Consider the following 21030-nt stretch of genomic DNA (forward strand, 5'->3'; position numbering starts at 1 on the left):
ACATAGTTTTAAATCATCTTTGGTTCTAGTCTATTTGGTAAGCATAGTAATACCTATTATAAATGCATTTCAGCCAAATATAGAAAACAAATGTATTCCTTTATCTTTTTTTTTTAAGATGGCAGAATACATTCAAGCATACACAGAGTTTATTAGCCCTCATTAAAGAGCTGAAATTTCTTTATAAAGCTGCAAATTCAACACTGTCATCTCAAAGAGTAAACACGATGAAAATAATTTTAAGGCTGATTCCCTTTAACATTCCATCCTGATTTTATGTTAAACTATGAGAATCTCATGACTGATTGCATTACTGGAAAGAACAATGGAGGAATGAGGTGATGAGGAATGATGTGTGAGTACAAGGACTGTAGTTTGCCTCTTGGATTTCAGACTGATTTTGCTCAGTTCTCAGCAGGCGATGGACTCTTCTATCTGTGAACTGAAGGAACCTGAGCTGGCAGGGAGGGTCAGTCAGCACAGAGCTGCATTATCCCATTGAGACGTTTCTCAAAGTATAATTACAGTTCACAGAGCAGATTTTTAAAAGCTGCCTCTGTTTTTTTTTCCCCCAGAAGAAAAGTTTCAATTAAACTTTCAGCTCAAATATTTAGAATTTTCCCCCTATTTCCATTCACAGTATTACTAGTGTAGATAAGCATAATATTTGAGGAATGTAAAAAGACCAATCATTTTGAATAGATTTCCGTAAGAACTGCAAAATATGCTTGATTGTGAAGAGATTGAAAATTAGCTCAAATGTACTTCTGTGATCATAGAAGATGTCCCTGTATTTAACTCCATATTTAACATTGTATGGGCAGTGTTAATTTGACAGCATTACTTGTAAGTGGTCACTGCTGAGCTTTCAGCTGTGAAGAACAGTGTCATTTTAGTAAACCACACAGTCACCTTGAAAATATTCTGGAGATACTTTTCTTCAGGAAAAGTGCACACCTCAGTCAGCAGCTGGCACTGGCATTTCTTAGATTTTCATGCTACACTCACTAGCAAAAGGCTTGTCTTTGGTGTGTTCTAGTACTGCACAGCAAACTATCTGTGTACTAAGTATTGTCCATTCCTGGTCTTTTCCACTTTTTTGTGCTTTGTTTGTGCAAGTCATTAATGTATTAGAGTTTCAATGTGTTTCTGGGCTTGATTTCCCATTTTCAACATGAAACAGTGAAAAGTGCAGACTGTCCAGGGAAACTTCTTAGATTGTTATCACTTTTATTGGTTTGATTCTACTGAATTATTCCTACTCCATTAGTTTTGTGTAAATATCTATAATCCAAATTTGGTATTTTAGAATCTTTGTCTTGATATTTTTTTGGCATTCTGAATCGTGCCATTCCCCCGATGCTTTTTATCTAACGCTGACCGTGATCCTGGGAAATCTACAGCTCTGCTAAGATGCTGACGAGACTTTGTTTTCAATGGGATTTCAAGCACGATTGAGATGGCACCTGTGAAAATTCCCACAATAGAAACTTCTTAAACTGGGAAAGCTCAGCCTTGTTTGAGGGGCGATCTGAAACAGTGTAAACTGCTGGCGTTAATGTCAGATCACGTCTCGTTGCAGTCGTAACTGCATGAGTACAGCCGTCTTAGTTGATCATTGTAAAAGGAGTCTTGAAAGAATGTGAATACCTAAAATAATGTAATCAAGATGAACTAAACATTCTTATAGAGTTGCATATGTAATTACTTCATGCTGTAGAAACAATTCAGCATCATTCCGATAGTCTAACTATGTACATTTAGACTAATTCCAAAGGCCAGCAAGTTCTTCTAGTACATAACAGGTTTGTATCTGACCCGTTTTTTTTCACGAGCGTGGGCTGGACTTTCTAGTTACATTTCACCTTGATTTCAGTATTAAATTCTGGAAATTAAATGTCATCTCTTTATTTTGTTGTTCCTTTTCTTATTTTTTTTAAGTTTTATAATAATGTATATGGTGCACTGAGGCTGATTCTTCTGATCCAGTAACCTCCCATTCACTTATAGTCCAGGAAATTACTGTGTTTTGAATATTTTCAGTGCTTGTGGAAATCAGCGTTTACTGTGTTCAGCAATTTACAGGACTGCTCTGCATCCTCAGGGACTGGATCAGTGACCAGGTCCAGAAATGAACCACCTCAGAGCAACATATATTTTGGCAATACACTATTTCCTATGATTGTTTCTTTAATTGACTCTGTCATTTAATATCCCTTCCTTTAACCAGTTCTTCTTCTATGAACCTAATTGGTTTTCATGTTCATTTTATTTTTAGAAATTTTTAGAGGCAAGTATATATAAGTAAATATATATGGCATAGCAATAAAAAAAATTAAAAACACGACTAAAACCTTCATAATTACTTTTGGGTTTTGTAACCTTTTGTTTTCAAAAAGTTTCACATGACACACTAGATCTTGTCTGGTCATAAAAATGGTTCCTTTTCAATTACAAAAGCAGAGTAGTGATTGTGAGATGCAAGATGTGGTCAGTCTATTCTGGGAGATGGTCCTATATAACTTAAGACAATGAGAGATCAATAAATTGGAAATAAATTCTGAATAAACAAGTAACTTCTTAAATGGAAGTAACAGACAAACTTCAATCTGGCCTGTCTGTATAGAACTTATCTTATTCATCAGCTCAGAAACCATTTGGATGACCAGCATTTGATGACTTAAAGGCATGATCACATTGTTACAGTAGTAGTTACAGAGGTTTTAATTCACATTTTAATTTAAGTTTCTTTTGCCATTCATGTGCTGCCAAAATGTCGAGAAAATAATGGAGAGTTCACTTTCCTCTTCTGTACAAATGTTTAATGCAGTCCCTATGGGACTCATTTTATGCATGAAGTTAAGTAGAACTCAAGTTCTTTGCTGAAATAGGGCTTAAAGGAACAGCACTGACATCTTCCTCCTGAGCCCCTCAGGAAAACCTGTGTCTTGGATCACCACTGTACACATGTGAGGCTTATTCAATGCTCACACTATCCTAACAACTAACAGTGCTTAGTAGCGGTGTCATACACCAAAAAAGTCTCTCACCAAACCAGAATTGCATATTCAGCCACTTGGCAAGAAGGAGTGCCATTATTACCATTTCAGCCCTATCCAGAGTGTAATGTTCCCTTGCAAACAGTGGGATGCCCTTTTACTGGACTGCCCATAGAGCGTGTGCTGGGAGGTCTGGTGCTTGTTTTTAGGTACTGCCCACTCTCCTCATTACTAACTGGTGGCAGAGCTGATCTTGCTTGTGCAGAGGAGCAGATTAAAAACCTCATCTCTACCTCCTGTAAGAGATTCTGGATTCCAATTTTGAACAAAAGCAGTTCAATTCAGTTTGAATCCCACTTTATGTATCAGTATCACATGTTTAAACTTATGTTTTGTTGCTAGTAATTGATATTTTTGGATACTGGTAACACATTTTGTAGACATTTCCAAAGGCATCTCTCTTTTTCTCACATATCCTTAAGCCTACATTTTCATATGGCTTTGCTTTCATTAATATGAAGTATTATTGTAAAATGAAATCTACACTGTATTGCAATATTTAATTTGGAAATAGAAGTAAATTTCTGAGCTGCTTTTATGAAGGTGTTAATACAAATAATTTAGTTAGTTTATTGCACAACTGAATATATATTAGTTATCATAATAATACCCTATGCTATCAATGTGTTAGTTATGAACTTAAGAGTTTTAAACACATCTTTTACAAGGGAAAGGATACTTTCTTAATCTATTCTGGGGTTCTTCACATAGATTCAAAATTTTTACTAAATTGTGTACATGGGCATTTTGTTCATATTGAACAGGGAATAGAGACAGTGCTCATAAGACTCTGAGGAATATTACTTGCAAGCACATTTGAGTTCCAGTAATTATTCTCCGAACAAATCACGTAGGCATATACATACAAGCATACAGACACACACACACACGCTACACATTTCTGGAGATATTTTGGCAACCTGAATGCTTTCCTATATATGTTATTGTCATCATACGTATTTGTCCTTCTGTATTTGTAATCATGATTACATCATCACTATGTGCTCGTGTGTTTTGGCATGTTCTCATACCCTTTGGCACAATCTGTATAAAAGAAACATTTGACCAGCACTGTGTACTAATATCCACTGTTTTTTACGATGTTTATTTTTTCATAAACACAGAGCTACAGTTTGCTTCCAATGCATGATGCAATCTGTTTCACACTATTCACAGTTTTGACATTGAAGCTTTTTTTCAGTTAGGATGCTTATTTGGAACTTCTGTTGCGATATGAAGAGTGTAATGAAGAGTCACTGTTTAGGAAATGTGCTAAATTTTTCATAAGCAGTAATAAATACTTGACCAAAATTGATAGCAGGTTGCAAACATTTTAATCAGTGAGTCAGAAATTTAGGTTGATCATTGATTAATCATTTTTGAGGGCTGGTGTTGTTTGCAGAAGAAAGGTGCTGTGCTGAATTTTGATTAAATCAAGAAAACCACATTACTGCCTACTTGAAATATTTAAGAATTGGGTTAAAATTACATAGTTATGAAGCACTTTGCTGAACTAGGCTCTCAGTGTAGGTGGCACATGGCTGGCAGAAAAGGTAGAATAATTAAGCCAGTCTCTGTCCTCATTTACCTCATCGCAGTGCACCTGTTAGCCAGGCAGTGAGGGCAGAACTGTTCGCTTATTCCAGCTGTGCTCATCACCAGACTGCCAGCAGTGATCCCAGAAAGCACCTGTGTCCTGTTAGGAATAGCATAGTCCCACAGGGGCCAAAAAAAATTATAATAATGACCAGCCAGTCCCCAAGCGTTTGGGACACAAGTAGGATTGGAATGGCTGGTGGAAAGTGAGGGGAAAGAGGAGGTTGTAGGTAGATTGCCTGACCAAAGGAAATGTTTTATTTGCATCCTCAGCAACTATCATCCAAAGAGACACTGCTCAACCTGCTTCCTCCTCAATCTTGTCTATTCTAATACTTTCCCTAAATGTACATAATGTGCCACCTACTTATGTGTGTACATGCCAAGCAATATTACTGAAGTTGCAAATAAGATTATGTGTTTGGGTAATATATGTTTTTTCCTCATCTGTAGAAAACAGATTTTCTTTGTTATTGTCAGTCTGCCTGTTATTGTTACTGAAGATTGTGTTACCTTAATCTTAGTTTCCCAGATCTTGATATTATTTCATGCTGGATGGACACACATAAATATTAACTAACTTTGTCTCTTAGATGAGTATTTCCTTTGTAAATAAATATGAATAATGTATGGTATATCGTTATGGTATATCATTATATTAGCTTCATTAGTAATATAAACCAAGCTGCTGTATTATCAGAGGGAAATGCCAGAGAAGGTAAAAAATGAGATACGCTCACTTTAAAATGTCAGTACCCAAAACATTTGGCCAATGATGGGCAGAAGTTGAATATTTTCAGCTCCAGTATAAAATTAAAAAATCCTCTGGTATCAAGAGTTCATTTTCATTGTTTATTTCTAGCATCTATCTTCACTTTCATATTTTTGTAGAATTCACTTTTTGTGAAGAGGGTGTTTTCCTTTTTCAGTCCTGGCCTGGTCTTTCCAGGGTCCATAATTTATAATCTCTTGCATACGATGTCCTGACACTTCCCAGCAACAGCAGATCAGCCGTCACAAACAGACAATTAGAGGCTGCTTAGTCTAAAGAAGCTGAGAAAGAGTGATTTTTTGAGAGGAGTGTGTGTACACAGTCCTGTGCATAGACCAATGTATTCAGTGCCCTTCAGACAAAACCAAAAGTTTGTGTCATTCCTGAGCACCTGCAGTGGGACCATTCACATGGTTTTGGTCATCTTGTCTCTGGCTGCATTTCAAAAGTGAGAATTAAGTAATTATTGAGACAGGTCTATATAAAAAGGGGTTTTACTGACTTTTCTTTTTGTCAGGGTTTTTTCATAACCAAATTGTAATGTATATTCCTCATTTTTTTTTCTTTTGGAAAACAATTAAATAAAAATCTGTAGGACTAAAATGTCCTCCTTCTGTTCTTATGTATCCCATTACATATTGCTACCCTAATACTGTTCCTAGCTAATTTGGGGCCCAATCCTTCTCCTGTAAAAGCTAACGGGAAAAATGCCCAAATGCAAAATCCAGCATTTTACTACTTTATTTTTTTCTTTTTAGTGTCTTTTTGTGATGATACTGTAATTTAATCTCTTCCGTATGTGTCAAATATGTAATTAATTTTTGATTATACAAAATATTGAATGCTAATTAAGGAATTTGCTCACTGATTTAAGACAGTATCAAGCTCAGCATGAGTCAGTCAGCAGAGATTAATACAACATTTCAGGCTTTGTCTTCTGTAGTTTTTTTAAAAGTTTCAGATAAAACTGAATTTTTTCTGTACCAAAAAGTCAATAGCAATGTGGGTCTGTGTACACTAGTACAGGTTTTTGGTTGATGTAGGTAGACAGCTTTACAAGACTGTTTCCATGTTTTGTGATATTTTGGCATTTACGATGTTCGTGACTATGAGTGTCTCCTTGATCTATATTTTGATGGTTTTATTTTGAATTGTTGACACATGCAGGGAATTTCTAATGCAGCAGCTGTCTTTCACTGGCAGCACATTTTTTGATGTATTTTATGAATACTCTGCTTACTGAAGTCTAATGAGGAGACTAGGGTTTTGGTTAATTTTAATGCATCAATTCAGTAATAATCCCTTAAATAATTTTAAAACTCTGTTTCAGAAAATACTGGTATCCTGGCAGGGCAGTAACATATATATATATATGTAGACTGTGTGTAGCTGAAGGAGCAGTTCTTTTTATCTCATTTTCCCCTTCTGGTACCTTTAGACAAACCAATTAGTATTTTAATAAATACCACTAATGATCTAATTTAACAAGGTAATTCTTTTTTTTTTTTTTTTTTACCCATAGTATGTTTGTATGATATACTGTCAGTATTTTCAGCAGAATCACCTTCTCTCTTTTCGCTTTCTTCTCCCCAAGTTTTAGCTTGGGTAATGTCAATACTTGAGATTTTACTCCAGCACAGCACTGAGAGTGTCTGAGGCATCCACAATGTGTTGGAAGCAGCACTGAAGAGGCATCATGGTTATTGCTGCTATATGTGACAATAATTGTCGAAAGGTGCCCTTGGAAAAGGAGGATACTCTAGGCAAGAGAGTAAGACCCATCGCTGGGATCTAACATCATTCTAGTGCTATAAAGTTTCATCACTGAGTTAACTCAAGTGAATTACTTGGCTTTAAGGGAAGCTCCTAGTATGATAGAAACTACAATTACTGGAATGTGGTTAGATCCCAGTGGTAGAGTAATTACAGAGCACAGGAGAAAAGGGATCTTGAAAGCCTAGTTTAACCCCAAAGCTTTGTTCTTGAGTTTTACCTAGGCTTACTGCTACAATTTCATACAACCTGTGGAAGTCAATGGCTCATTTTGTTTGGCTTACATAGGACCAGATATTTTATCTTGTATTTACTTTCTATTGACTCTTTTAATCATGTTTATACTAGCAGATTTTAGTATGAGTCAGCCAACATAAAATGCTAAAGGAAAGGTGTTAATAGGATATTAATGATTTGTTCAGGAAGTATATTGAATTGAAAGATGTTCCTTTACATTTAGAAATGAAAAATGTTCTTCATTCTGTTTACAGTTAAGCTGATTTTTTTTTTAATATTTTCTTTGATTTTAATGTTTAATGTTCTTAATTTCTTAAAGCCAAAGCCAACTGAAACAGTCACAACTGATGAGTCTGGGGTAAGATTAGTAAGCTGACCCCAGTGGTTTTACCTCTACTTGAGTTTATTCTTTTTACCATGTCTATTTTCCACCGATTTTTTTTTCTCTGTATTTTTCATAACTGTCTTACTACAAAGGTGTTATGCAGTGGTTTGCATCCATTGTCAATGTACTATTGAAGTCTACTACAAACAAACCCAATATGGTCCTTATTAACAAACCAGAAAACTTGGAAATGCATGTGATGTGTGAAGCATTTCTACAGGTCCTGTGTTTTTAGCATGTAAATTTTCCTTTCATATCATGCTTATCAAGGTGAAAAGGCCTTCAAGATACATTTTCAAATCTTACCTCTTCCACCTTTGCATTTGATGTTGTTTTTCTGGAAGTGTTGCATGTTTGAGTTTTTATTTGATTTGACTTCTCCATGATGCTCTTCAGAACTCTGAAGACAGCGCTAGAATCTCCATCACTTTTTTCCGTCTCTTCCGCGTGATGAGGTTGGTGAAGCTGCTCAGCAGAGGAGAAGGAATCAGAACTTTACTGTGGACATTTATTAAGTCATTTCAGGTTAGCAATTTTTTTTTTAAATTGCTTTATAATTACAGCCATTTATACACCAGATTTTATGAAGCAATACCCTGTTGAGTGCAAAAAACATTTCTTTTGAAATTCATGCTATCAATAATGATGTATTTAAATATATTTGCATAATAATGCCAAAATAAACTTCACCAGTTACTTCAGTGAGTTGAAGGGTCATTCTTTGTCATTTAATATTAGCTGTTGCCATGAGATTTCTACAGTACTTCATAAAAAAAAAAAATTATGTGTCTAAAAGGTATAGGATAGGTTTTACATACACAGGTCTCATACTTCCACACATTTTATTAGATGACTATGAAGAGGAATTTCATCTGTTTTTTAATATAAAACTGATTTTGTAACTGTAACAAATAGATACTTGAATCCTTGCTCCTGAAAACTCTGATGCATTTCAAGTTAGTGGAACTCTAACTGTATAGAAGGAAGTATATTTGTGTTGTCAGAACCAGTAATGAAAATAAAATTTAAAACTGCTAAAGATTATTCTTTACCCTGGAATTCTGACAGAAATAATTTAAAATGTAATTAAGTTTCTGTTCATTGTATGCAGCAGAATATTAAGAGTGATGGGTAATAACATTTTAAGCACTTGCATAGGAAGAAAAACCTTGGAAAAGCCTGTGTTGTACAGAGAAATCAGTTTCATAAATGGAAATTGAAATTATGGTATGAAATTATTAAAAGATGATGCACCTGTCCCATTTCTAGGCTCTGCCTTACGTTGCCCTTCTGATAGCCATGCTGTTCTTCATCTATGCTGTCATTGGAATGCAGGTAATTATAGAATTTTTTTAGCATTAAAGTACAGTGTTGGCTACTCTGAAACTTGTTTACTAAGGTGCTTATTGAAACATTCCTTGGATAGTGGTGCTATATATAAAGCAGAGCTTTCACAGTAATGTAAAAATCTTATTTTGGCTGTGATTTTAGTAATCAGAAAATCCGAAAATATGCAAGAGAAGACCTTGGTGTGAGTTTATAGTATCCTTGTGTACTAAAAGGAGCAACTTCTCTTCCATGTACTGTGAAGTTTATTCCTATGCATGAATGTATGAAAGAATGTATGGCTTTTTTTTAACTCTAGTCTTGTTCTGGGAATCAGGCATTAAAACTCCAGCTTTTTTTTTTTTTTTTAAGTATTTCCCATATTAAAAGAACTAGGAAAAAAAACTAGCTGCAGGTTTAGGCAAAGCCGAGCCTGTGGTTAATCAAGAGTAGGATATCTCTGCAAGATGTACAAGCACAGAAAGGATTTTGGTAACTAGTCAAAGTGCTGTTGGGATGGAGGTACCGCTCCTCACACCAGCAGCAGTGCTGGAGGGCAGAACCAGCTTCTCCAGTCGCAGTAACTAGAGATAGCTAGACAGGAGAAACCTGTCAGGAAGCTGTTCCTAAAATTCCTCCTGCTGGGCCATTTCCAGTGTGAGGACGAGGTGGCCGTTTGAGGGAGACTCAGAGGTTGCAGGACAGCAGCAGTGAAGGCACCGAGTGTGGAACTGTGTTTGCGAGCATGGTTTGAGTTGCATGGCTGTCTCTGTGCCACACATAAGATCTAGTGCTTGTCTAAGGAGATGCCTGAGGCGTATGGCTGGGTGACCATCAGCACTTTGGAAGAAGTTCCTGATAGGTGTCCTGAATTTGGACTGCAGTTTGTATTTTATTTTATTTTATTTTATTTTATTTTATTTTATTTTATTTTATTATTATTTTTATGGGGTTTTTAATTATTTTTTATTTTATCTTTTATTTTATTTTTTTATTTTTCTCATAAGGCCTTGGGATAACTCTGCATTCCATAAAACTTTACAGGTGTTTTCTTTTGTTTTCAAAGTTGTAAAGTTCTTCAAATCAACACAAAGGGAGGTCCTAATTAAATGAGATTAATAGAATAAATATGCTATGGAGAGTGGTTTTGCTTCCTGGTTTTTTTTCTTCATCATTTATCCAAAAAACCCTTAATGCTCTTGCAGTCCAGCAGCATGTGTACAGAGCATAATGGTGTTAATCTCTCTAGTAACAGCCTTTACTGCATTTTAAGAGGATAGAAATATATTATACTGGGGGAAAAAAGAATGGTCTTGTGGCCAAGGAACTGCAATTTAATTTTGAGGAACAGAACTTATTTCCATCTCTGGCTGAGACAGGATGCTCAGACTCTCTGTGCTTTGGTTTCCATTTTTGCATCTCTCTTCATTTAGATTTGAGGTTTTCAGCACAGCAATTATTTCTTACTACAAGTATGTACGATATTTAGCAGAGTACGGCTTTAATATCAATGAAGGACTCTAGGTGCTACTTTAAAACAAATAATATTTTCTCACCTGAAATATAGGAATGTGTATTAGTATTATAATGGTTTATTGATGCTGCGTTAAATGATTAAGAATTATTTTGTGATAAATTTACTGCATTTGCATCATTATCAGGAAAAACTAAAAAGAGTAAAAAAGGTGTGTTTGTGGAAGTGTTTGTCATACATACTGAAGCAAGTTTAGACTGCAAGGCCTACAGCTCCTGACAGTACAGGTCACTAGGATGAAAGTCAAAATCCTGTTTTACTGTAGGTATTTGGAAAAGTGGCCATGAGGGACAACAATCAAATAAACAGAAACAACAATTTTCAGACTTTCCCCCAAGCTGTGCTGCTTCTCTTCAGGTAAGTAAACCTTAACTCTGACAGTGCATCCCATCTCATTGATCTATGAAAAATGTCTTTAGCTCTTGTACCATGGATTTGTTCAAAGTGTGTTTGCAAGCAAGAAGCAATTTAGCATAACAAGCACATACGCTCTATGGCTGCGTCCTGAGTGTTAATTGGCACAGCAGGGTTCTAATCAAGTGATGCAGACCTAAACTCATTACAGCTATTGTGAAACATCTCATTTATGGAGTTACTGTCTCGAGGTAGAGCCCGAACATGGTCAGCCCTGATACCACCATGCAGGTGTTGGGAAGAGTGAAAAAGACTGTGCCCTTACTGTACTCTTTAGAAGCACAGCTAGCATGAGAGTTTGAAAAAATGAAAAGTTGTTGTAAACATAAAGAAATAAACTCTTCTTTGCATTTGCTGAAGAAATCACAAGAAATACAGGGTGTAAGTTGCAGAAGGGAGCTATCAGATAAGCAGCGGGCAAAACTTTCTGATGGCAAAGACAGCTAAATCTTGATGTAGGGAGATTATGGGATCTCCATCACTAGAGAGCTTAAGAAGAGGGTAAACATTTGCCAGGAGCGCTTCAAAACGTCCTGGAGCAAGGAGAGGGAATGACACGAAAGAGGGATGCCTCTAAAAGTCACAGCCTTGAGAGCTCTCTTGCCTGTGACTCCTTGACTCCACTTGGCTCCTGTGCATCGTTACTACCCTGGCTGGCAAAACTGGCAGCTCTTTCCTTACCTGAGCTCAGGGGCATCACCCAGTGAGATCTCAGTCACTTTATGCATATAAAGACTTCTGCCTTTGAAACTAGGAAATGAACACAGCCAAAAATGTCATCAATATGTAGTTGTCTTTTAAATATCTGAAATCATTAGTCTGTACCCAGGCATTACCCAACTATGCAAAAAATTCAATAGCAGAAGTTAGAGACAAGCATTTCATGCTGATGAAAAGGCAACTCATCTTTCATAAATAGATACTTTCAACTTTTATAACAGGTTTTCCATACACACCACAGCTTTTGTACATAGCAGCTCCACTGCAAAAAATATTAACTTGTAAACCACAGTTTGGGGTTCAGATTTTTACATCCAAGCCTTTATGGTGTGTCAGTCTACCTTATAAAATGTGTCTAATGTCAGACCTATGCTTGTAATTTCTGAAACATGCTCCATATTTTTTAAATTAGCTCCTGCTCTGAAAAGTTCATGATCTGTCTTCACTTTTGTACTTGTACAGCTCCAATCATTTTATCATGACTTAACACATCTTTACTCCATTTTGATCAAATAATGCTTAATTTCTCTTTGTGACCTTGTAAAGGTGTGCAACTGGAGAAGCCTGGCAGGAAATCATGCTGGCATGTTTGCCTGGAAAACGCTGTGATCCAGAATCTGATTATAATCCAGGGGAAGAATACACATGTGGAAGCAATTTTGCCATCATTTATTTTATCAGTTTTTATATGCTTTGTGCATTTTTGGTGAGTCTAGCTTGTGCTTGTCAACAGAAATGAGCTTTAGCATTTTGACTTTCTTCTGAACTAAAAGAGTAGTGGGTTCAGAGAACAATTGAAAACCCCATATCTAAAATATTTTTGCAAGGTTATATTTTTCCATACACAGTCCTAAATCCTGTATCTTATACTGATTTTTACAGTCAGGGTGGTGAAATACTGAAACAGGTTGCCCAGAGAGGTGGTATTATAGATGCCCCATCCCTGGAGACATTCCAGGCCAGGCTGGACGGGGCTCTGAGCAACCTGATCTGGTTGAAGATGTCCCTGCTCATGGCAGGTGTGGGACTAGATGAGCTTTGAAGGTCCCTTCGACCCAAACTGTTCTATGGGTCTAAATTCTCATGTGCAAGATGTTCTTCTGACTACATGTATGCAGGAGTGGTTGGTTGTACGTTTGAAATCTAAGTTAACAGTCTTTTCATCAGCTATTATTTCAGGCACTTCTTGATAGTATCATTAAATATTCGTTAATAATAAAGCTGCAATTCCTTTGACTTACTAGTAGTGCTATTTGTATTATTTAAACTAAACAGATTTGGGTAAATGTGTCTGTAAGTGTGCTCAATCTGTGGCACATGAGATGTGGACAATAACCCTTCTCCCTAAGCCATGGCATAACGGATTATTTGCTGTAAAATAATATTTGAAATATGTTTTCCCTCATTGCAGCTGTCTCATCTAAGCTGATTGGTTTGTTCATCACAGTACTGTTCTCCTTGCCAAAGGAGAGTGGTTGAACAGAATTCTGTGAACTAATGTAAACATACACGTTCTGTTGAGTATCATCTTCTGTGTTAACAAAAGTATGCAGAAGACTTATTGTCAATACATTGAATCCTGTCAATACAAAAGCTGTTTCCTGCGATCTGCACTGTCATACATGTATTTATCCATTCTTTGATTTGATGTAGTGAGACATGGCAAATCAAGGAAGAGAAACAAGCCCATGTTACAGCCTATGTCAAAGACTGAGTACTCTAAGGTAGAATCACACTCTTGTCATATCATTACTTGACAGAGTTCCAGTTAATCAGTGAAATGTTTATCAAATATTTTCTGTGATACTTGATGGTACTTGACAAAAATAATTTATGAGGTCAATTTCTTTTTTTTGAGTTCTTACCCTGCTACCTTATAGTTTTATTTATTGAATATTTTAAAATTCAAAATAACTAGGGCAGATTGTTCTTAATTCCTTTTTTAGATTATAAACTTATTTGTGGCTGTCATTATGGATAATTTTGATTATTTGACACGTGACTGGTCTATTCTGGGTCCCCATCATTTGGATGAGTTCAAAAGGATATGGTCCGAATATGACCCTGAAGCAAAGTAAGTGAGAACATTTCTCTGGTAAGATTTATCTGGTAAAAACAGTAAAAGCAGAGCATAGTATACTCTTTGGGAATGGATCTGTGTTTGGTAACTGATGTGTGTTGGTTCTAGGGGAAGGATAAAGCATCTTGATGTGGTTACCTTACTGAGACGCATTCAGCCACCACTTGGTTTTGGCAAATTATGCCCTCACCGAGTGGCCTGCAAGGTACGTTTTACCCTATTTTCTTTCTAGGTTTCTCTCAGAGTTCATTCATTCAATTCTGCCCAATGTGTGTCACAAATACACAGTAATTCTAGTCTGTTCACAGGGTCTCCTTCACTCTGAAATTTTCCTTTTATTTTGCAAGCTTAAACCAGTAAATTAGAGTCATTTCTTTCAGTCTTCTCATTTGAATAGTTACGATCAATGTAAAATTCTTCACAGAGCTTCAAAATGAAAGGAGTCAGTCTGTAAATCTGTCATTGGTCTATCGTTGACACAGATACGAACTTCCTCATCCCAGCATTTCTGGTGACCCAGTGTTACATAGAAGATTACTTCAACACAGTGACATTTCTGATTTCTTCAGTCCCAGGGAGAAGAGGGTGGTTGATAACTTTAGTTAACAATTGAGTTTTGATACAGTACTTTTGCAGTCACATTCATGAGAAGTTTGCTGCACATGAAACAGAAATGAGATTGAAGGGTGGGGACTGCAGGATGATGAACCAAACTGAAGTGAGGAACGGTGTGCAATGCAGTACGTAGCAGTGAGTGAGAAGACTGAAAATTAGAGGGAATTTTAAATGAGTGAGAATTTGTCAGGTACAATGTGTAATTTTGGTGCAGATTAATTGCATTTTAATATAAAAGCTGAAAAGCAACACGAAGGAGATGAAAAATTATTACATTATTTGAGAACTTCAGAACTATGGATATTATGGTTTTAGCAATTTCAGTAGGAATAAGATCAATACTTTTAGTTAAAGAATTGTTACAATAGCACTGTCATGTGGATTTCTTTTATATCTGTTTTATAAATAGGTAAGTTGATATATAAAACACTGGGTTCAAATGGAATGCCACAAGGCATACTTAAAGCAAACCTGTATATGTACGTTAAGATAAATTATCCAATTGAGTAATGCTTTTAAACTAGAAGAAAATCCAAGTCAGACATTAGGAAAATGTTTTGATAGATTAAACACAGTTCTTCTGACAGACAGGATCAGAGAGATACTGCTCTAAAAGATGAGCACTAATGCAGAGGCGGACTAATCCAGAGAGGAAAGCTCCTTTCACACTAATTCAGTGTAGACAGCATAGAAGATGCACAGCATCACTGAAGAGTTACCTGAGAAATACATGGCAGACCTGCTGCTGTGGTTCTTCATGGAGCATGAGGCTGGAGGAACCCATGGGAAACCTGGAACATGACTGCACCTGGAGTCCATGCTCTTAAATAACCGCGTTTGTCCTGAATACTTCCATAGTGTGACTTACAGTTGTAGTCAAGGACTGGGCTTCAGTGTTTGCAAATTAACTCAATAAATGGCTCGTGCAAACTACTGGACAGTTTTACCTTTTTTATAAGCATCCATGTGATTAATATCAGAAAGAAGAAATATTGGGTGGTTATTGTACACAGCTGGGATGGAAGGCTCAAATTTTTTTGCAGGCTTATATAATTTAAATGGATAATTTTTATTAATATTATTCTTTGAATACATCAGCTTTTCAGAAATGAACATTATAGGAAGTGTTTTTCAAACAAAGCTGCACCAACATTTGTTTTGTTTTTCTCATTTACAGAGGTTAGTAGCCATGAATATGCCACTAAATAGTGATGGAACCGTCATGTTCAATGCTACTTTGTTTGCTTTGGTTAGGACTGCTCTAAAGATAAAAACGGAAGGTAAGGTTCTTGGTTGTAAAGCCTTTACTACACTTGTCACAAAGAATAATGAGGAAAAGTTACAATTTATTCATTTTGTTGGACATGAGTAAGGCTGCCTTAGCCTCACTGGATTTGGTTTGCCTTTGAATCATGGGTTGTATTCACTGTGGCTGGGAATGATTTGCTAGAAAATGAAAGGGATAGTGAGACCAGAGCCCAAGGAATCTCAGAAATTATTGTACGCTTTTATCTGGTCTGATAAATATATGTAGCAGTGGCATTAACAGGAGTTCTGCTGCAAGGAACGAACGAGTTCCCCTTTCTGTCCAACCAAGATGCTTCTTCCTCACCACTCTTTAACTTGGTGCCTTGGACCCCACATTGGTGCAACTGCAACTTCTGCACACTTGAGAGCAACATCCCCAGTTTGGTCAAGGCCGGTTCTGACTGGGGTGAATGGATTTCTGTCATTTGCCTAAAAGACGGGAAAGTTTTTAAAAATAGTGGTATGTTTCAAGGAATTTTCTTTCTGTTTTCATACATTTTTTTCATTATTTTACCATCTTTTACTACCTTCTGTTCCATGTCTTCTGCTATTTTCAGCAGTGTTTGAGTTCCACTGCCAATAACAAACTGATTTAAGCACCCTCAAGCATCGGTGTGGTTTAGGTGAGCGCTGCAAGAGATCAAAAACTGACAGTGGTCAGTTGTCTGAACTTTCAAGCCTGTACAACTGAGCAATTAATATGATTAAACAAACGAAGGCTCAGCTTTGGATCAAGAAAGAAGTGGCTTGTAAAGAGCAAGTCATCACTTTCTGGACAATCTATTAAGCAGTGCCAGAGTAGAGCCAAGATCCGTAAATTAAGTTTGACCTCTGCGGTGCTCCAGACTTGATTTGAAAGCCCCAGGAGCTCACCGTATTACACCCTTGCTTCTCTTTAGTTATAGTAGTGTTATCTGCTACTTCCTGTAGCTTAGGCTTGCTGCAAAGCTGCCTTATCACAGTATTTATTTGTATAGAGCTAATTAATATCCAAAGGATCATTCATTGCAGCTGGTTGAAACATAATCTCCATCCTCTGTTTTTCTATGTCATTGCCACAGGTAACCTAGAGCAAGCAAATGAAGAACTTAGAGCGGTTATAAAGAAAATATGGAAGAAAACGAGCATGAAATTACTTGACCAAGTTGTCCCTCCAGCTGGCGGTCAGTCTGATAAACTTTTCAATATGCTATTCTCGGTACATTGTGGTTTTTCTAGGTTGTTAGGAACCAAAGAAATAAAATTACTAAATTTTGAAATTATAACATCATTAAAGGACAACAAACAATTATTACAAAATAGACAAAATTATATCCTGTTACATAATACATATAGGACTGTTAAATACAACTTTCTCAGATCAAAAAGGAAGAGAGGAAAACGTTATGCTTATTTTCTTGCTTGAAAACACCACCTTATTAGGCCTAAATCTAGTCTCCATTTCTAGTCATTCAGCAAAATAAACTAAACTTAGTTTTATTTCAATGTATTGAGCAAAATAACATGTTTTGTGCTAATTAAGCTTGACAATGTACACTACATTATAGCTTATATCCTTGTATATGTTGAATACTTCTTGGGAGAAAACTAGAAAGTTTTAATTACCAGCTTAAAAATAGTTTTGTTGCTAAACTGATGAAGCAAAAGGCTAAATTATCTCAGTTACACTGGTTTAAACCAGAGCAGTTCCATAGTCAACAGATAATGGAAATGGTTCAGGTTTATGCCAGTATGACTGAGAAATGAATATGGCCCATGTAAAGAGATACCTAAATTCTAATGACACCAATACGTTTGTGAGAATTCTAAGGCACGTATATTAGTTGTTCCAACGTGCTGTAAAATGAAATGTCAAATATTCATTATATCTCTCTTTTTAAATATATATATATTCCAATATATATATTTAGCCTTTTTCGATATATACTTTTTTATTAACATGCTGTAGTGCAGGTTTAGGTGACTGGTTTTTTTACTTGTTTTTTCAAGTTTTAAAGGTGCAGGATCTGGTGCACTGTCACCCACACCCAGGATATATTTCTCTAGACATCCAATACACAGATCCATTGTAATCGTCTGCTATTTCTTGTAGTTTATTGTACTTTTGTAGTGTTACGGCAGCTTTCAAGACTGGGCAGGCTCAGGTTTGGAAGCAGACCCAAGATCCCAGCTGGTGGTGGAGGCTGGTCCCTGTGGCAGGTGATGCTCAGGCTCAGGAGCTGCAGGAGCTTTGTCGCTGGAGGGAGCCACTTGCTGTTGGCATGGTGGCCGCCAGCTAACAGCTGGGACAAAGGCAAAAATGTAGCAAATTCGATTATCCAAAGGGGAACTGATACTGCACATTTAAAACAACTTTTTGTGTTTTACTCTCTTGTTTTTAGCTGTACACCTAAGTGCTTGCATGGCATAGATGAATTGCTTTGTTATTGTTGTAACTATGTGCTTGAGCTTTTTCTGCAGCCTCTGTTCCTTTCAACTATGAGTCTTTCCGAATATTCTGAAGCAATTCTGTTTTAGGGTGGTGGCATGGAATTAGTGTTGCCTCTTGCCAACTTGATTCCCCTACATTTTTTAATCGAAATAGAGATGCATGCTTCAGAATAGTGAGCTGTGCCTGCCTAAATCAATCTGACAAAGAATCTGTAAAGATTACATCCCGAGAACTAATCTTACATAGTAACTCACAGTTAACTTCAGCTTCATTTCATTGCTGAATATAAGCTGTATATTTATTTTCAGCTATACTAAAACTCATTGCTAATATTTATTCTGCAAGTGTAGCTCTTCAGCGTAGCTATAAGGCTGAAAACCTGGATCACTGCTTGATTGATAGGAAACAGTGTATGGCTTCTACAACCCGTATAAATACAAATATGTTGGGAAGTCCTTAAGATTAATGAATTTTTTATTTCAGTTTGGTTTGTTTCTCTGTGGACTTTGTTGTGACTTAGCGGAAAATTGAAAATATTGTAACCCACCTAGAAAAAGAGGAATATAGCTATTTTACATTCATATGCCATAGGAGTGTAAAATAGATTTGTATACAGTAGAAAGTAGTCTCTATTGATGCTTAATATTCAATAGAAAATTGTATATGACAATAACACCAGTGACAGCTGATAATAACAATCTACTAGGAGACAGAAAATTCTCATCAATATAAATCAACAAAACATCCATATTCAATATGTTATAATCACTTGCACTTAAAAGTATTGGGCGGTTTAGTTTATAATGTTTTGCACCAGTATTACTTTTGCTGGTATTAGTGAATGCTAGATCCTGTGTGTGCTCGTGACCATGCCTCCAGAACAAAAAGAAAACAATTATTTGCAGAGCAGAAGGAAAATAATCAGCATAGCGGTTTTTTTTTTTCCTGAATTATTAATAGATACACTAGAAACGGACAGTTAATTTTTGGTACTGGTTAAATAACCTATTACTATAACTTAATTAAATTGTTAATAGTTAGCAACACATTTTCAGTACAGAAAAATGAAAGTGTTTTGCAAAACATAGAATGTCAGTCAAATGCCTGAACGTATGAATGACTTAACATTCTTAGGAGACTAGAGAGTAAAAGAAATACATGCAACTCACTAAGATTTGCCTGTATGCTCTAGACTCCCCACCCTCCCCTACAAGCCCATTTAATCCTGCCTAATACTTTTTACCCTCTTCCAAAAACTTCCTGCTGAAATGATTCCTTTTGCTGTCACTAATTGTAATTGTAGATTTGTCTATTCTGTGGTCAGTAACGCTTAGCTGCCTCCCTATACCTGTCCATATCTGGCTATATGTGTGTTACTCAAAAACCAAAGTCAAGGCTGGCTCCCCTTGGCCATGCTTCAGTTCTTGCGCGTGTCTGCGGTACAACTGGCTGTGCCTGGGAAGTACACACACATCGTTTGTACACACAGATGTGGGCATGCACAATTCAGCAAACTGGTAATGCATCCATCTAATGTGCTTATAAAAAGATGGTGCATGGCCAGAGTGATCAATAAGGGGCCTTCATTTCTGCGTGCTGAGACTTCGCAGGTGCTGTCATCTCAGGTACAGTCAGGAGTTGTGCAATGTCATAGCCTGGTGTGAGATATGCTCTAAGTGTAACCCGTAGTAGTACATGTTATATCAAGTCTGTCACTTCTATGTGCTTGTCCTTTCTAGGAGCCATTTGCTATATCACTTCCTTAAAAGTTCTGTTCAAATAATTGAAACAAAATAGTGTAAAGGATGGGGAAAGGCTTATGTGGGGAGTTTGACCAAGGCTACGTTGCAGATCTATGGATTCAGCTAAACTAAGGCAGACAAGTTTAGTTTAGATGCCTTATAAGTGATCTCTTCCTAATACAAAACACTGCTAGTCTCCTGTGGAGCTGCCAAGAGAGATTACAGATGGACGACAAAGCAGATGCTCGCAAAAAGTTTAGAAATTAGATTTGGGAAGTCAATTAAAAAGCTTTTTACTGCTGAGACTGAATCTGTAGACTGGTGAGCTTTGGAGTTTCTGCTATTTTCCATTGGGGTGAGTCGGGCCTTTGAAGACATGTCAGAATTTGGCAGAGCAGGCTCGTTAATGTGCTGAGATACTTCCTGCAACAGACTGGTCTCCCAACCAAGATATTTTTAAACAATTATTATAATTATTTTTGCTTTGAAACATTACCACGTTGTTTTTATAGATGTGAAAGCAAGTCATGAAAAGAGGAAAGTTAATTAAATTTAAATTAGCAAAAGCTGTCATATTACAGGTAAAAATACTATCATTAGTGAGATATATTGGAACATATTATTACTATTGATAAAACAAAGACACAACAAGACTGTTTTAATCAAATGTTCATGTGCTACATTACAGTATGTGACAATTGATTAGAGAGTTTGCTTGACAATCAATAACAGAAAAAATTTGTGTAACAATGTGTTTATATGTAAAAGCAAAACCAAAAGCTCCATTAGAGAGTGAAAATATGGAGAAAACAAATGACATAAACTAAAAAAAAACCTCCATACTTTCTAACAAAGGTGTGTTAAAATGTGTCTGGGCACGTTAGATTTTCTGTGTTTAATCAGGCAACAACTATACAGAGTAACCCAGATCCTGAGAAGCGTTAAGCACCTGTCTGGCTCAGCAATGGCAACTGGAATGACGGGAACTTGATGCCCATCAGGACATGAACCCGAACGATGGAGAGAACTGATGCCTAA

General features: G+C 36.5%; 1 protein-coding gene across 2 annotated transcripts in view; it reads left to right on the forward strand.

Moving 5' to 3' along the window:
- The window catches only part of CACNA1D (calcium voltage-gated channel subunit alpha1 D), a 228271-nt gene that overhangs the window by 180999 nt on the left and 26242 nt on the right, over positions 1 to 21030 (forward strand). For both annotated transcript variants that reach the window (XM_065642847.1, XM_065642848.1), the window contains exons 32-40: positions 7757 to 7795; positions 8219 to 8347; positions 9092 to 9157; positions 10948 to 11039; positions 12363 to 12522; positions 13763 to 13890; positions 14005 to 14101; positions 15689 to 15791; positions 16881 to 16982. In XM_065642847.1, coding sequence (XP_065498919.1) covers positions 7757 to 7795; positions 8219 to 8347; positions 9092 to 9157; positions 10948 to 11039; positions 12363 to 12522; positions 13763 to 13890; positions 14005 to 14101; positions 15689 to 15791; positions 16881 to 16982 — 916 coding nt within the window. The remainder of the gene's footprint in view (positions 1 to 7756; positions 7796 to 8218; positions 8348 to 9091; positions 9158 to 10947; positions 11040 to 12362; positions 12523 to 13762; positions 13891 to 14004; positions 14102 to 15688; positions 15792 to 16880; positions 16983 to 21030) is intronic.

The sequence above is a fragment of the Caloenas nicobarica genome, chromosome 11, assembly GCF_036013445.1.
Source record: "Caloenas nicobarica isolate bCalNic1 chromosome 11, bCalNic1.hap1, whole genome shotgun sequence".
Classification (NCBI taxonomy): domain Eukaryota; kingdom Metazoa; phylum Chordata; class Aves; order Columbiformes; family Columbidae; genus Caloenas; species Caloenas nicobarica.